Source organism: Phoenix dactylifera, chromosome 17 (genome assembly GCF_009389715.1).
Source record: "Phoenix dactylifera cultivar Barhee BC4 chromosome 17, palm_55x_up_171113_PBpolish2nd_filt_p, whole genome shotgun sequence".
In the NCBI taxonomy this organism is placed as follows: Eukaryota; Viridiplantae; Streptophyta; class Magnoliopsida; order Arecales; family Arecaceae; genus Phoenix; species Phoenix dactylifera.
Window position 1 is genome coordinate 7,392,706 of NC_052408.1, and position 18,462 is coordinate 7,411,167.

Below are 18,462 nucleotides of genomic sequence, written 5' to 3' on the forward strand. Positions count from 1 at the left end.
GGGGGGCGGCGGCGGCTCTCAGTCTCAGCGAGGGAGGGGGGGCGGCGGCGGCTCTCAGTCTCAGCGAGGGAGGGCGGCGGCGGCTCTCAGCGAGGGAGGGGGGGGCGAGGGAGGGGGGGCCGGCGGCGGCTTTCAGTCTCAGCGAGGGAGGGGAAGGGAAGGGGAGGGAAGGGAAAGCCCAAAGGTTAGGGTTTTTGTTAAATTTTTTTAATATATTATAATTTATAACAGGATTTTATAGCCGGCCGGGCCGAACCGGGCTATTTTTAACGTTTCCAGGCCCGGCCCGATTTTTTTGGTCGGGCCGCTTTTCCTGCCCAGGCCCGACCAATGGGCCCTTTGTCAATGCCCAAGCCCGAAAAATTTCAGGCCGGGCCCGAAGGCCCGTGATCACCTCTACTTCGGGGTGAGGCAAGGCAGGGTGGATAGAGTTAAACGTGGTAGGTTGGATAGATCGGATTAGGTGAAAATGCAAAAATTAATTTTTTATATAAATAAAATAAATAAGGAAGAGGATAAATGTAATTCTTAGTACTTCACAATATTAAATAAATAAGAGCAGAAGATATAGAAAAAATTAATTTTCATTAAAATAGAAACATAATAAATAAAAATATTGTTCTTTAAGAATTTAAATACCTCTTAAACTAAAAAAAGAAATCAACTAAAAAAAGAAAAACAAAACATCATGATATAGAACCTTTCATATGTTCAATCTTTCTCGCAAGTGGAGCAACTAGGATAAAAGATGAGGAAGAAATTTGTGAAGGGTTATATATATATATATATATCCGAGTTAGATTTGGGACGATTTTACTATTGCTTGCACCTATGCTGAAACTACTACAGGTCAGATAATGTTGCTCCACGAGGATCGGGGTAGGTTAAATACTTGAGGGAGTGGATTAACTTGCCACCCCTACATGTATGTGGTAATTTTTATTGGCATTATAATAACATGTAGAAAGTTTTTTTTCCCTTTTCTAGTGACATAATAATTTTCCAAGAGTCTCTCATATTTTCATTATAAAATGATTTTTTCATAAATTGGAACATAAATTTTTCAACAGCTAAAATCTAAAGGCACACCAACGAGGAGATCCGTTCTTGGAAATGTCACTAATCATCACATCTACGTGAGCAAAGTAGTTTATTTTATGGGGAAATAAAAGAGAAAAAGTAGCCCATCAAAATGGCATCAGCAAGGTCGCCATATCCAAGATCTATGTGGCGGCTCAGGACGGCTCTCCCCTTATCCCCTTCCGGGCGGGCTCGGCAGCGATACGGTTCCGGACGCGCTCGAACCGGGAGACGGGACAGGGGATGGTGATGCCACCGGGGTGGTGGAACCCGAACTCCTCCTCCGCCTCCCTCAACAACTCCACGAAGAGCGGGTGGTTGAAGTCGATCACGGGCACCACGAATCGCCGCGGCGAAACTGCCTCCTCCCCCTTCCTCCCGCCGCTCACGTACACGGCTAGGTGCCCTTTCGGCGTCGATGGCGGTGGAGACTCCCTTCCTCCGCCGCCCTCTAGCAGCTGCATCGCCGCCGCTTCCCGTTCCGTCCGGGCAACATCTCCTCCGCTGCCGAGCCCGCGGGCAAGGCAGCGGCCCCACTGGCGGAGCTTCGTCGTCAAAGGTGCGGCCTTTATGCGGTGAAGTTGGAGTTGGGATGACGGAGGAGGAGTGGTGGGGGCGAGGCGAAGGTAACCTTTGCAAGAGCGTCTCCTAAAGGCCCATCTCCAAATTCGCACTAGCCTTCTTCGCAGCCTAAAACCTCTAAATTTCTTCATGGTTGGAGGAAAGAAGGTGTCTTCTTATGGATAGATCGGTAGCAGGGAAAGGGGAGAGAGAGTGGGGTTTAGGAGAAGGGCCGGGTGTCAGCGATGGATATGGTGAGGCCGGACAAGGTCGGGCCGACGTCGGACAAGTTCGATCTTTTTAGGAGAGAAGGGAAGAACAAGGGAGCCTCCCCTGTTGAGAGAGCGAGCGAGCGAGGCGGGAGGAGATATAGGAGTTGGGGAGCATAGGCGAAGGGCCGAGAGCTGTGAGAGTGTTATGGAACGGAAGGAGTCCTCTGTGTTTCCGTGTGGCCAGGCGGGGTGGGTTTGGGTTGATGTCTTGTGTCTGATATCCTCTGTTTTAAAGGCGTTTGATGTTGGATGCTCCTCTGTTTCTCGCTGATATTTATCTGAACTGTGGATATGGGAAGGAGAATAGCCTTGCCGCAAGGGCACCGGTTTGGTTTAGGAACCACTAGCTTCCTCTTCTAGTTCTATAAATATCTTCTGTTTCTTGATTTATCATTCTAAAAAAAAATTATATCTCGCACCGCATGCACCGAGTAGCCGTGCACCACGCCAATCACTGAGATATGCGCCCGTCTTGGTGATGGACTTGCAAGAGTACATCTCAGTGATCGGCGTGCATGCAGAGCTTAATATAATTTCTCCATTGGAGGGGTGTCATGAGAGCAACCATTTAGACCATCCAATCATACTTTAAGATGTGCAATCATGTCCTATCACTTGATCTTGCATGATCATCCGAGATCATGCATCTCAAAGCATCTCCAATGCATCATTGGGCAGTCGCACATATGAAAGCCCCTGACGGCCATCCGCATGAAATACCTAGGTCCTCCTCCGCTGATCTTGTTGGATTATAGGGAGCAATTTGGCTGAAAGGGCTAGGTTGGTGTTTCAATTTTTTTTTTTTTTTTTGGATCAAGTGTTCTACCACGAAAAATCTTTGAGAGTTGTAATTTCTATCATATGTTTTTGAACATAAGGAGGATCACACAGCTACTATGCCTTCTTCTTTGTGGCAAGATGTACCATATAACAAAAAGCTGAGAGTGTTTTTACATTGATAACAAGGTAGATAACTTAGTCTTTATGAGTCCGGACTGGGATCATCTCTCCTTATTGCATATGCATGGAAGGTGGACTAAAGTCCCGTTAGCACAAAGCAAAGAATTTTTTTGTTAATAAATAACTAAACACGCGACCTATTAGATGTTTTGATAAGTATATATATGAAACACTTAGGTTATGTTTTGTTATAACGAAATCTATGAAAAAGAAAAAGAAAAAAAAATTATATATTCTTTTGAAATATGGTAGCATTTTTTTTAAAAAAAATCTGCTTTGAGAACAAAAGTTTCTAAATTTCTTAGTTTTTCCAAAAAAAAAATAAAAAATAAAACAAGTTTTGAGCATACCCTTAAATAGAGATTCAAGGAGAAACTATGTGAAGAAACCCTCCAACGTATGTACCAAGACATATTTAGAGAAAAGTAACTTTCTTTGTGACAAGATGTGCTGATACTATTTTTAATTTTTTTTTTCCGTTAATGTCTAGTGTTGTGGCAAGATAGGTATTTGATTCTAAATCTATCTAAGTTGACTAGTTAGTGAGTCCATCTGTTCTCTCCTCAATGCTTGTATTAGAAAAAGGTTGCAAACTCAAACAAGAAAAGATAGATGCTTCCATCACTACTTCACAAAATAAAATCACCTGGCAACTTGTTCATCAATTCTCTTCTATTATAAATCTATGGTGTCATGATCAAAAGGGCAATGTTGACAGTTCCTATAAAATCATGCACAATCAAATGTAGCCCTGGGCTCTGGCCAATTTAATGCGATCTAGCTGTTTCCTTGCCTTTGGTTAGAAGTGCATCACTTATACTCTGTAGTTATCCTGACATGTAACCATCCCTGTACTCTAGGTGACGAGCAGCATCACTGAAACTTTTTCACTTCAAGTTGGGCATCATTGGTGCACAGGAAAGCAAAAGTTCAGGGTAGCTTTGAATGTTCTTCCAGCCTTCTCTGTCCATATCTCGAGAGCTTCCACCGCCGAATGCCTGCATGCCATACACATTGAATTTTGAGATCTGTGTTCGTAATCATGTGTATACTATTGCATTGGAAAAGTTATCAAGAACTGCAATGCTAATCTAAAAGTCCAATGTGTATAGCAAGAGAGCTTATGAAGGAAAATAACCAGCTTGGATTTTTCAGCATGGAAAGATGTTTCTTTAGGATCAGATGAACATTGCTTTCAAAGGCTAGCGACTAATTTATCAGACTTCAATTATTGAAGCATTTGTCACTCTCTGTATTAAAAGCAATAAATTGCACTAACTAGATAAACTTGCAACAGTTAATTTCCAAGTCATATATCATCATCTCACATATCTCCAAAAATGAAGAGCATCCATATCATCGGTCAAAAGATACTGATCTTCCCAGTATCTTGAAACCACAGTTCATATCAAATCTAGTGCGTGTATATCGGGCTATAGGTTCATAAAAGTGCTAAAAAAACACTACTTAGTTACCATTGGTACCAAACAGATGAGAACCACTGGCTAATCTTCTTCTAGGAGAAAAATATAGCAAACAATTGCATTAACAATTGAATCAGTTCTTTGCCCTGATGTAATGTCTGAACTAAATACTGTTCATGATCACGCAGTTTCAACTTGTTAGGTTTTAGGCTAGCCCAGTTCTCCAGGGTCTTCTTTTATCATAGAAGCAAATATTTCTTAATAATAGAAGCAAATATTTCGTTTAAAATGATTTCAAATGCCTTGGCCTTAATCCATATATGAACAAGATCCAACTATTCCACCTTGTTAGAAATGCATGTTCGCAAACTCTGAGGCAAGCAGTGGTGGAACCATCATTTCTTCAGAAGAATGAATTGCCAGGCTATATTGGAAAACTTTCTTGTATTCAAGCACTAACTTTACAAATAAGCAACTTGAGCGTTCTTCAACTATTTTAAATATCAGATTCTGGACAGTTGAAAGAATCTGCCTCCGAAATTAGGTATAAGAAGCCTGTCAAAAATGCGAATTATGCAGCGCAATGTTAATGGCACATAACCAAGGTTTTATCTCCAGCATCAAGTGTTCTGCCATCCCCTTAGCATGAGCTCAGCTGTGATTTGCTCCCTTTAGCCTCACCTGTAAAATAAATGGTTGTCCTGCGGTGTTTCTTCAAGGTTCACACATTGAAAGGGTATTAGTCTTAGCCATCATCTGGCTGTTCATCAACTATTGGATGAGAACAGAATATCTCTTGATTGTAACCACTGGATCAGAATAAAGCACCTGTTGACTGTTCTATGGTGGTGACCACCTAGGAATGGAATGACTTTGCAGCTGTATGGAACAGAATGCTCCTATGGTTGTAACTACATGATGCTGCACCCTGTATCTATATTTGTTATTAGAAATGATAATGCAATGCAGTCTAGCTATTGATTCTACTCTTTACAACTGGAGCTTCCTTTTATGCAGATTCTGGTCCTTTACAATCTTGCTCCAAAATTTGCAAGATGCCTTCAGTACAGTGATATTTGAGAATTTGAAGCAATTTAGTGGTGCTACCGAACCCATGACAGCTTCATTAAAACCATGAACATTGTTATGTAAAAGGAGGAATCCAAATTAACTAACATCTTCAGTTCTCCATGGAAAACTGTGGAGAGTAAAACTAAAGAGTCGGTTGAAACTTGTAGTAATAATTCATATTCCACTGGAAAAATGTTTCGACTGCCTTTCACTTTGAAAAGAAAGATGTGAAGCAATGTTTCTTAAGAAATTTAGAAACCCTACCCCAATTCAAGTTCTTGAAAGAGGCATCCACAGGTTCATCTAAGATTCAATGATTATGTGCAGTGAACACCAGTAGAAATTAATCTCATGAAGTTCTGCAGGCAAGGTACAAAAATATAGCTTATTCCTGTAAGTGGAGTATTGGATAATTCAGCAGTGCTAATGCTATGTCGCTTAGAATACTTTCTTTTTTGAAGGAAAGGGGAGGCAGAGCCACCCAATTTATCAGAAGAAAGAAAGATGTTGAAACGAAAAGAAGAAGGACTATTATCAGGAGCCTAGGATGTTTAAGAACTGCCTTCTTTTCTCCCCTCTTGTTTAACTATTAAATGTAATCGCATGATGAATTGGGATGTTCTCAATCTGTCTCTAACTATTAGTGGGCTTGGTAGGCTCAACCTTAGCAGGGGAAGCTCTTCTGATGAATACAGCTTACTGGACCTGATAACAATCTTAGAAATCAAGTCATTTAGGCTAAATATTACAAGTATGATCATGTGAGGCCCGAAATCAAATGCATACTAGTTAATTTCTACTTCAAAATGAAAAACTAGATCGATCATTATTCAATATGAAAAAGTAAAAAAGAAAAAGAAAAAATCTAAATCGAAAGATGATGTCGTTGTTCATGGATGGAAGCACTCACTTGAATAGGTAAAACTGATTTGGCACTAGAGACAATAGATACGTGCTTCGAACACTGGAGCAACTATATTTGAAGCTACATCGATATAATTATCTTAGTGTGAAATTTAAAGCAAGAGCAATGAAGAGAACTTGATCAGCTTTCAGCATATATTGTTGTTCTAAGTTGTGTTGTCCTGAATCTCCCTTGATCCAAATATAACTCTGGTTGAGGTTGCCATGGTCAAAGCAGTAGCATAATCTAATAAGCAGCTTTCTGATGATCTTAGTCAATGTAACAGCAAATTATGTTATTATCCTCAGTTGATGTCCTGTCCTAAGTTCTCTACTCTCTTGAGAAAGAACCTTTAGCTGCAAAAGTAATGGCTGAACTTGGCAAGGACCTATACTTCCTTTCTTGAGTGGATAGTAAATAACCCATCAACTTAGAATGCTCTAATAATTTATCTATTCTTCTTTTCTCGAGCAGAACCTGCTGCTGGCTTCTATTAAAGTCCAAGGGTGTTATCTGTTAGAAAATGGCACCTGCTCTCCAACTGGACTAAAAGCATGCTAAAATGTACATCAATCTTTCTAAACAACATTTCTCCATCCTAATACTAGTCTTAATCCTCCTTCCATTAATGGTATGAACTGCATGTGTCTGCTTTTCTTTCCATCCCATACACTACCTTTTGAGAGCATGATCCTAATCATTCCATATTCCGCTCATAAATGATCTTTATCGCTGTGTTCTACTGATATGACGATAACAGATGTTATTATGTTGAATGGGACAGATGAACAAAATGCAATCATATGTTTTCCTACTATTATTATCATTATTTTTAGGTGAGATCTCATATATTTCACAACCCCCCGCAACAAAGTGGCATCAATACTAAGACAGTAGTACGCCATTATGAAACCCATTAAGGTGGGCCAACTCTCTAGAACATGAGGAGCCAGTCAAGAGAAGAGGACAAGCTTTTGAAGTCAAAAGGCTTGGCCTCAGGAGTCAATACTCGTGATGTTATATACAAGAAGAAACATGATAAATTCTGATGTAGCATAAAAAGCTATATAAACCGATCTTTTTGGTATGGTCTCTCACACGTGCACCTCTGACTCGGAGCGTACACTTGCATACATAAACAGAACACTTTTTTTCTGCCGGACTCCCACGTAAATATGATTACAAAGTGAGTGATGAGAGAGGTAAGCAATGAAATATTTTGCATAGATTTTTTTTTCGTTTGAATGAAAGTTAACAAGAAGATAACTCTTGAAACATTAATTAGCATTTGAAACTGATGATAGACAATAATGACAAGGGATTTGACGACAATCCTTGTCCTGAAACATATGTTAGTGGAAAACATTACTTCAGGAATATTCATAATCACATCTTTAATACTTGTTTCCATGGCGTCCGTTAAGTTGGTCATGAATGGTCCCCTTCCGGTCATAAGCATAAGCGTTTTGCTAGGGCTCACGTTAACCTTTTTGTGGAGCTAAATTATTTCCATATGCATATTATGATCAATATAGAAGTATTTGAAAGGTTGACTGAAATAAGGTGCTCACCTGACCTCAAAAGGGCCTACTTGGACTTTCAAGCACACTCCCTTTTTCTATTGTTTGAGGAACCGTTAAGCGTCTTTCCTTGTTTTTATCATCTTCTTACAAGGATTAAAGGATATTCACCTCTCATAGGGAGTTGAAGGGCAAAAATGAATAAGGTTGTCCGAAACTTCAGTCTATCGTTGGTTTTTTTTGTTAAAGCAACTCCTCATTTACAATTAAGTAAAATATGAAAGTCTTCCATATGCTCCAAGCTTCTTGCTTGCTACGGGATCATCTCTATAAAGATGTTTATTCTATTTGATTTTTGGCACATCATATTTTTGAAAGAAAAATAAAAAGAAAGAGCCAGAAGCTAGGTTCCACCGACTACATTAAGACAAAGTTTGCTGCATCTCATATTTATCCTAACAAAAAAATTACGTCTAATTTGCATGTCATGTTGTGCTGCTAGAGTTCCCTTGACGATAGCTGTACCACAGGAATGTTTCCAGTGTTTCCAAAGCTAGATTTGGTTCAAAACTACATCATAGTCATGTTGACTGCAACCATTAGATTGGTGCAACGTCAACTTAGTCTCCCTTGAGGGTCTCATCAATAGCTATATATCAAAGCGTCGATGAGGAATAATTACATTAATCCAGGTCTCTGATCATTTTAGAAAAGGAATAATATTATCCTCATTCAAGGTGTTTGCTACTCTCATAACAATGTTGACTAAAGATGAGAGAACTTCTGCCAAGAAAAGTTCTTGATCCGTCCTGTTTCGTTTGACAAATTTGGAGAAAAAGACTAATGATTTTTTTTTTTTGTGAGGTCTATGAAGGTAACAAAGGGTTTGAGCTGATAGGTCTAAACCGAAGCTCACCACTGACCTCTTCTGGGTGCAAGGGCAGAGCCCCTGCAGTATGGACCTGACATGTTTTTAACATATATGGTGCCTGGTTTTAGAAATAAATGCTGAAATATGTGTATTAGATGTTAGGGTTTGTTGAGAGACAATTCTATGCATGTACTCCATCCTTTTTTGCTTATAATTGAATCTCTGCTTTATCCTTGCTCAAGGACATAGGTCTGTATCTAAACCATATAAAATTGTGCATGTATGCTATATTTTTTTCTTCTTTCTTTGTTCTCGAGTCTTTTTAGTTTTACTTGTTTTGTGCCCTGAGTACCTTGTTCCTTTTAAATCCATTTCAACAGCTTCTTTGCTATGTTAGCTGGTGTATTTGGATTGCTAGGAGCTGCTATTTGTCAATCGCATACTTCGGCAGTTTCAAGATGCTTAATTCTAGCGAGTGGCTACGTTTTGACTACTTCCATATTAACTACCTTATTATGACACTAGGATACCTTTAGCCATCCAAGCCCCTTAACTTCTCCTTCCATTGTTTGTTGGATTTTCCCTCTTTATGATGTGGCTAAAATCAATATTGATGGATCCGTTAGGTACTTAAAGGCGGGATACTTCATCGCTAGAAATAAACATGGGCATGTTACCTATGCTGGATAGATCTTCCATACTTCTTCAGTATAGTTAGGCTGAATTATGAGTTGCCTGCGAGGGATTGACAGTTGCACGCACAAGCTTCATCTTAACTATATCTAGCTAGAAAGTGATTTTGCGACAATAATCCATTGAATGATACATAACTAAAACATAATAATAACCACTGGTTATTGATAACTGATAAGTATTCTTGTTGGCTAGACTTTTGATTTAAACTAATATATGGGCTATTTGAAAATGGGCTGGTACGATGCTCCTGCATCGCAGGTGACACTTATTGCTTCATATTTTTATATATATAAACAAGATGAGACATAAAGAAAAGATGCTACTTGCTTCATTTTTCTACATGACCTAAAACACATGCACAAACATTACCTCCATCCATAAGACTTGATTTAAACGTTGGATTGCCTGCAACACATATCTCTCCATTAGCATTCATCTGATAAATGCCCAAACAAAATGGCAGGCCAAAATTAAGCCATGCATGGATGAAATGCAGAAAAATTCTTAGATTTTGAGATTTTGAAGGCAAAATAAGTATAAGGGAAACTAGGGGTGGCCATCCGCGATGAACCAGCCAGCCAGCGCAGTCCTCGTCAGACCCAGCAAACGCAGACTGTACCCCCCACGGCACGTGCCAACCTTCGGGAGCGCGGTCCCACGTGCGTGATGCGGGGCCCATGGAGGACAACAGGCCAGCACCCAAATTGCGAGCCTAATGATCAGGGCCAGCCCACGCCGGACACCGAGCCGCTCCCCCACACCACCCCCATCCCCCATCATTTCCGTCCCCCTATGGGTCCCACCCCCACTCACTCTGGCCCCGTTGCCGCTTCCCTCTCGTCCCCAAGTGCCTCAGAACGGAGCAGGCCTAGCTCTCTCTCTCTCCCCCTCTCTGTCTCTCTGCGTGTGGAGTTCTATTGGAGGGCTGTCCTTATCGTAGGTCGGTTGGTGGGGTCCGTGACCCAAAAGCGACTGCAAGGGAAGCTCGACAAAAGCGTAGAGAGAAATAGGAGTCACTGGCCAACCAACCATGGAGAGATACATATCTACGGTGGGGGTGAACACTTTTGAAAGCTTAGAACGGTCCCTGGACTGCTAGGGGAGATTGAAGGTTGTACTCTCTTTGGATCACATTCCTTTTGTCCCTTAAAAACTTTTACCATGAGCTATTAGTGAAAAGCACGGTGTGAGATGGCTAGGAGCCAGGGGTGGGGGAAAAAGAGGGGTATAATGGAAAGGTAATGGAAGGTTGGGGTGGGGGCCACAAGGGTGGAGTGGCCGAGGTGGCCGTTCTATCACGTCTTCTCTATATCTTCCTTTCTTTCTCCGTTCCCCCGTTCCAGAGAACGTTTTTGTGTTTCTTTACATATATTTTACCAGCATTCTTTAGGTTCTTGGCTTTGGTTCTGTGAGAGTGGGAAGGTGGTGTTCCGAAGTTTACAAGCTTTTAACTAAGCTTGAGTTCTGGTTCTCCCTGTTTTGCTTTCTCTCCCGTTCCGTTTGCTGCCACTTCCCCTCTCTCTCTCTCTCCCTCCCCCTCCAGAGAGGCAATCGGATCTGGTCGTTGTCGGAGGCGGGTGGGTAGCGGTTGCGGCGAAGGCTTTCTCCCCGCCATTTTTCACGCCAGGAAGTCTCTATATACGAGCAATTAATCCTTTCTCGCCATATTCATTTCCTTAGATATAGGTACGAAACGGCATCTAGCCTTCTTTCTTCTCTCTCTCTCTCTCTCTGGGGTTTGTTTGCCTTGGGATCAGGTTCTCTCTCTGGGTTTTGTTTGCTTTGGGATCAGATTCCTCTCAGTGCTCGTGAACTGTAACTGCTGGGGAAAGGGAGACGAGGTTCAGGGGTTCAAGTCCCAAGGTTGGTTGATGTTGCTCCCGGACAAAAAGAGCTAGGCTAAAAGCGCTCTCTCTCCTTCCCTCTCTCCCCTTCTCTCCCGAGAAGTACTCGATCTTGCTGAGTTGGATCAAAGAAGCGGCAACAATCGCTCAGAAGCACAGCAAATACTTGGGCTGACAGCAAGGGAATCCGAGTGCTGCAACCGGTGAGCTCTTTCGCTCTCTCTCTCTCTCTCTCCTCGCCCCACCCCTCCAACCCTAAACGCGAGTGGATAGGTTTATGCATTTTAGCCAAGGATTTATAGTTGAGTAGATCTACAACCTTTCTATGGTTTTATTTATGTTTTTGTTTTTGGCTGCAGAGATTTTTAGCAAGGCTAGCTCAAGAGGATCTATCCTCTAGTTTTTGGTTTGAAACAATAGAAGATCTCTGAGTTTGATGGTTGAGTGGTTCGATGTCCAAAGCCTATAACCGATCGATCATTTGACACGTTAGGACGTTTCCCATCCTCAATAAGTTGTTTTAGCAGAGATTTCAATAGAATGCCAGTATCTCATCCTTATATTTGCTAGCTGAAGATAAACCATCTTGCTCATAGTCATTGTCATCTTGTTTACATCTGATGGAGTTGGCTCCAAGCATTGATCGAACCAATTAGTGGTAGAAGATTGTTAATGGAGGGTTATAAAGAGAATTGTTTGTGGTCTTATTTCCTTTGGTTGAAGAAAATATAGAAGGAAGAGCATTCTTTATCTTATCCATGAAGGCCAATGTAATGCTTCATTAATTAAAAAGGGCTTATGATTACTTTCAGAGAATGTGTTTTTATATTTTACTATGGGGTAAAATATCCAAGACAAATTATCCAAAAGGCAAGAAAATAATGAAAAAAGTGACTAGATGACATCAAAATTCGTCATAGGTTGGTTCTGAAATACTTCCTTGAACAAATTAAAGGAATACTGTTATACTCAATGATGATCCACAGGGATACATTTATATGCCTTCTTTGCTCTATCTAGTGCGTGCAACGACGTTAATTGCATCACATGTTGTAGTCTAGCTGATGGAAAACACTTATACATTTATACCCATGGAATTCGTTTATAGAGCCATGCACTGATTTGCCACGTACAATGGCTAAAGCAAAATGTACATATGAAATATGTCCTTCATGCTTTAAATCCTCTAGTAAACGTTATATACAATTACAATATCAACATACTCTTTACAAGCAATATTGATCTGTTTTTGCCAATTAAGATTTGCAACATATGACAGAAAGTAAATTTTTGTGCTAGTTGTTGGTGTCAACATCTTAACAATATATTACAAAAAAATATTTAGAGAATCAAACTTTTGAACCAGATATCTTCTCTATATTTTCATATAAGACATATCAGTACATTCTAAAGAATTATATAATACAGCTGATGGGAGGGGATTTCCTACCTTATTTCCTAAGGCTTACATGTGCAAGGAAAAACTCCTATAAACAATAAAGAAGAGGAATTTTTGTTATACTATATACGTAGATGACCTAAACAAAAATTCAAATTCTTGCAGTTAAGTAGAAAAACTAGAAGAATGCAAAGTTACTTTCAAGTATTATAAAAAAAATAAATGGTAAATAATCGAATCAAAGCCTTCCTCTTCCTCTTGTTGATGGTCCTAACTTACTATTAGTTCCCTAATGCTATTGTTTGGAGCTTATCATTTTCCTTAGTGTTCCCCCCCATATGACTAGCCGATTCTTTAGTAACTGTTAGAAACTTAATAGGCAATCCATGTTCAGTAAATCTGTTTCTAAGTACTTATATAATTTCTTATGTTTCAATATTTGAGTCTGGTTTATGGATTTGTATTCACTATGTTGTTCTTAAAGGACCTTTTAATTTAAAAGTTTTCAAATATCGCTCTCTATTTATAATATTAGGTTTTCGTACGTCTTCCATTTCTCCTTTCTTACCCTAGCTATATAGGATCCAAGGCCCATTTTCTTGTATCAAAGTTAGTCTAGATTTGGTTCAACATGCACATATTTTCTCAATCTTAGTTTTTCAAACCACGGCAAATTCAGATAGATTAATCTTTCATCCATGAATTTCCCTAGTCCATTAAAATTTCAAGTTAAAAAGAAACATAAATGAGAGAAGAAACAATTCAGGGCTGTGACTAAGGTCTTGTTATACCTATAAGAGGATGACATGTGTGTTCATAAAAAAGCTTATATTCCAGAAGTTTGCAAAATGTAATTAGGTGAGCAAATTGATTTGAAGATCCAAAGTTTGCAAATATTTTCCACACTTATATTCCAGAAATGCCAAAAGTTAAGTAGGAAACAGAATTTTTTTGAGATCATACAGGAAAAACCTTTGCCTACTTGAAATATGTGAAATTTATAACATCTTCATGTCAAATAGTTTTTATTTCTTTTGTTAACTTTCTCGTTGAAGGTGGGCAATGTGTGTTTGAAGTGATATTTTTAGAATTTTGTATTTTATTCAGGCCCTAAATTAAAATCAAAACCCTAAATTTCTAGCTAGCTTTGCAATGTAATATTTTAGGAGGCTGTTACCTCAATGGCAGCCTTTCAAAAATGTCGATATATTTTATATCATTTGTGTTGTTTAATATTAGATGTCATGATTAAGGTAGAAGGATAACACAAACGCCATCACATAAATTGACATTATGGGATTGTTAATTAATCTCCATGCTGATGATACTTTTTTCATTAGTTACAGGACTTGATACATCGACGAGAATATGGATGCTTTCTCACGTGTTCCTCCAGGTTTTCGATTCCATCCTTCTGATGAAGAACTTGTGGATTACTATCTTAGAAAAAAAGTTGCTTCAAAAAAGATTGACCTAGATGTAATAAAGGATGTTGATTTGTACAAAATTGAGCCATGGGATCTTCAAGGTACCATTTACAACTAGAAGTTGTTAATGATGATGAAATGCAAGTTGATTTCATAGACATTTCTATTTTCAGCTGACATGTTCCTTTAAACAGAAAAATGTAGGATAGGAGCAGAAGAACAGCTTGAATGGTACCTTTTTAGTCACAAAGATAAGAAGTATCCAACTGGCACTCGCACTAATAGAGCAACAGCAGCAGGATTTTGGAAAGCCACTGGAAGAGACAAGCCAATTTACTCAAAGCATAACCTCATTGGCATGAGGAAGACTTTAGTATTTTATAAAGGAAGAGCACCTAATGGGCAAAAGTCAGATTGGATCATGCATGAGTATCGGCTTGAAACTCATGAAAACGGGCCTCCCCAGGCAAGTATTCTTAAACTCGAACTTCAATTTTACTGATGAGTCATTTGACAATAACCAAGTTAAAAGTTTCGATTCAATACGACAAGCAATTATATCGCATTGTTATGTTTTTATGATTAATCTGCCTCTTTCAATTTCTAGGATTTTATTCCAGAAAACGAAAATCAATTTGTAAGGTAAAATTTGTAAGTTTAGAGGAATGGACCAAGATGGTGGTAAAAGATCAATGTTTAGAACAAGCAAATGACATAATTCTTATATTAAATAATTCTATCAGAAATAAAATTAAGAGAATAAAGAAGGAAATTATTTTTTTTCTTTTGTCAAAAAAGAAATATATTTTTTCTCGATGAAAGGGAAGAAATGTATACTTGTTGCATGTTTTAAAACATTAGGTGAATAAATCCATTAATCATTACTATTAGATCATAGGCTTCATATAATTTGGATGTTAAGAAGAGTTTTTACTAAAACACAGCATATTTTGGTTTCTTTTTTTCACTATATCTTATTATATTACTTTGAAATGTAATGACATAAATACTCATCCTAGTGCAGCTCAGTTAAAGATCTGGACAAACATGCATAGATCTGACGCAAACTTAAATTGCTTTAAAACATGTATAATCTGGATGCTGATCAGATCCATCTTGTGGCATGTCAAGTCAGATCAAACATATTTCTGTGCAGCTTTTGGTTGCTTTGTCTTGATATAGGCTAGCTTTGCTTTTTTTTTTTGAATTAATTAACAAACATTTTGATTCTTTTTCTTCATTTTTTTTAGAACAATTAAATCAGAATGTGCCATGTCCAATGCTACCAAATCTACACTTTAACCTGATGGAGTTCAGGTATCTGTTCGAACTGATCGACCACAGTTGCACCACTGTAGATATAAAGTGGTTAACAGTGAATCACATATAAATTTTCATGCAAGTGATTTCCACAATGTTAGTATAATGTCCAATTGCAGGCTTCCTAGTGGTTTTAAATAGAATTGATATGCATCTTGTTGCTAAAATAATAAAATCTCTATGAGCCAAAAATGAAATGAACCATATGCAAGGGCAATTCCTACTTTGGAAACCTGCAAGAGGTTTTCATTTATGACTTATGCTCTGAGTCCAATGACATTTTTAATTTCTAAGTGATTTGTCATTTTGGTATTTGGGATGCAAACTTGTTGCTGAATCTAACGTTTTTCTTCTCAAGTCTTATATATGTAAACACCTTATATTTCTTAGCTATTTTTTAAATTTGATATATCATATCCTTAGAATTCCATTTCTCGGGAAAAAAAAGAAGAAAAGAAACGAAACAAATCTGACCAAGGAACTTATGATTTGAAGCCTGAATAAAATTTCCCAAGAACAGATGAATGTGCATTATTGATGAAGTTACATGAATGCAGGAAAAAATTCAATTGGTTGACAAGTATGTGAGAACTATGCAGGCATATATTTAGTCCCACATCAGTTTTTTTTTTCGAGAGATCTTGAGTATTTATACAGAACTAAGAAATCTAAATAATATGTTCGGCCAGTCTTTTTGGGTGAGGTCATAAATTGTAACAAAGTGCAATCTCAAAATCTTGCATTGCAGCACAACATTGGATATTCATCCAGCAACTCCCATATGAAGAAGCAAAAAGCGAGTAAGCGTAGCCAACATAATGATCTGAATTGGTCCCAGGAAAGCATGGGATTCTGGTCTTCCTAGAAGTGAAAGAAGGAAACGATAAATTAATGACATCTTGAGACTAAGTCTTAGGAAAGACCAGAATCACATGCTTTTCAACTTCCTTTGGACTCTCGATCTCTTTGATGAGCTAATCTTGACTCATTCAAATTCACGAGGAAATTTAATTAATAATGAGCCAGCGATTTGCTGTCATTATTCTTACACATAATTAAGAAGTCCTCTCTCAATTTTTCTCGCAAATGGCACGTCTTTCTTTTGGGCAAAGATGTTCTTGCAACTGCAATATATTGTTTTGCACCAAAGTCAATCTTTCACACTGAACTGCAGCAGATTTTTCAGTTATAATTTTTTGCTGTGCTACTTCAGTTATTTAAAGATCAAAGAGCCTCAAACTGTGATTCCATGACCAATTGTTCAATTTCATGTTACAGGAAGAAGGTTGGGTTGTCTGCAGAGTGTTCAAGAAACGAGTGCCTACAGTAAGAAAACCAAGTGAGCTTGAGTCTCCTTGTTGGTATGACGAACAATCATCCGTCATGCAAGACTGCCTTGATTCCCCAAATAGTATTTCGATGCAGCCTAACATGGCGTACCACCAGCATCTTCAATCCTACAAAGAGAGACAAAAATGCACTGCCACTTGCCATATGAACCTTTCTACCAGCTCCCTCAACTAGAGAGCCGTAAACTTCCTAACTACATCAACCATGGAAACTCCCTCCAATCCTTTACTTCTTCGGAGGACAAAACAGTGCAGCCTAGCCACCAACTTCAGATGGTCACGTTTTATAATACCAGTGGAGATATAGAGCAAGCAGTTGAGCAAGTTACAGATTGGAGAGTTCTTGACAGGTTTGTTGCTTCTCAGCTTAGCCATGACGTAACAAAAGGACCTGAGTATTCAGATACAGCTGATATTCTTCAAGTTTCCGGTAAACAAGAAGTGGCAGTGGAGTATGCTTCAACATCCACCTCAAGCTGCCAAATTGATCCATGGAAGTGAAACAGTATAATGATGGAATTAGACGTATATATAATTAGTGATCTTAGGTAATATGATATCAATCAGATGGACAAGGCATGATTATGGCTTTTGTACATAAGCGACTGAAAATTGTAGCATCAGTTGTGCTTCAGACATTTGTAGTAGTAGCTGATGAGGAATAACTGATATGAATAAGGTGATGGTTGATGCAGTTGAGGGTTTTGATGAACAAATCAGCTTTGTTGTTCAATGCATATATATGTCTTGTGGGCAGAATTTAAAAACAGCAAATAAGTAATGATAGAATTCAAGAAAACTTTAAATGTTTCAAAAAAAAAAGACCATAATTAGCAAAAAGGAAAGAAAGAAAAAAAAGAAAAAGATTAGGAGGCTGCTTGCTCTGGAAAGAGGTATAAAAGTCAGAAACGGGAAATCTTTGTATATAAGAAAATAGTGTCCTAAGTAATAAAACTAAATCAGCAATAATAATATAATTGTGTTGTTTATAATTGCAGCTTTTAACAGGTTATTTCAAATCCAAGTAGATGCATTCTTCAGTAAGGTCCAACAAGTGCAGGTGCATGACATGCTTGCCTATTGATTGAGCTCGAGCTCTACTGTTGAAATTTAAGCTCTGATTACAGAATACATTAAGGTTATTCTAAACTGCTGCACATTATATGCCTAAAAGTCAAAAATTAATGTAGTAGGATTTTTTTTTGCATAAAGAATGATGCAATTTTGTATTTTTCTAATGAAAATCGTAGCATTCTTCCAGAAGCAAAAAGATCATCTTCAAATAAAACAATTATTAACATCCTCAGATGTGACAAGTTGTTCTACTACTTTGTAATGCATATATATTTATTATTTGGACATCAAGTTATATCTTGACATAATATTCTAGTTGTATATCATGAATTCAAACCATGAGCAATGTTTGCAAATTCATATAATTTTTTGGGGGAAAAATGAACTAATGCAGAATAATTATTTTTACAAACAATACAATAAAGTTACACCTTGTGAAGTTTTTGTTTGTTAATTAATTTTTAAAAGAAGTAAGTAGTAACACTCCATCTTCGACTACCAGAAAAGAGCAAGTATAATCAAGAGAAATTAAGAGGCTCCCTACCTTACTTCCTAAAGAAAATGATTCCATCCTTAGCAAAAAAAAAAAAGAAAAAGATACCTGGATAGGACATACATATTAGCTAGCCTGATGAATCTTATCTCAAAACTATTTTGGGAACGGATAAAGTAAGGATCATTTTCTTTAGA

The 18,462-nt window shown here is 38.3% G+C and overlaps 2 protein-coding genes across 2 annotated transcripts; one reads left to right on the top strand and one right to left on the bottom strand.

The window, feature by feature from the left end:
- Nucleotides 1-633: 633 nt before the first annotated feature.
- LOC113463631 (auxin-responsive protein SAUR36-like) lies at nt 634-2,216 on the bottom strand. Its single transcript, XM_026809913.2, has one exon. The coding sequence runs from the start codon at nt 1,791-1,793 to the stop codon at nt 1,236-1,238; it is 558 nt and encodes a 185-aa protein (XP_026665714.1). The 5' UTR covers nt 1,794-2,216; the 3' UTR covers nt 634-1,235.
- An 8,519-nt stretch (nt 2,217-10,735) lies between these two features.
- Nucleotides 10,736-18,362, top strand: LOC103720867 (NAC domain-containing protein 7-like). Its single transcript, XM_039114825.1, is given in 5 exon segments — nt 10,736-11,406; nt 13,949-14,130; nt 14,224-14,495; nt 16,628-16,804; nt 16,807-18,362. Coding segments are annotated over 4 exon segments (1,002 nt in total). The 5' UTR covers nt 10,736-11,406; nt 13,949-13,970; the 3' UTR covers nt 17,200-18,362.
- The last annotated feature ends 100 nt before the right edge of the window (nt 18,363-18,462 follow it).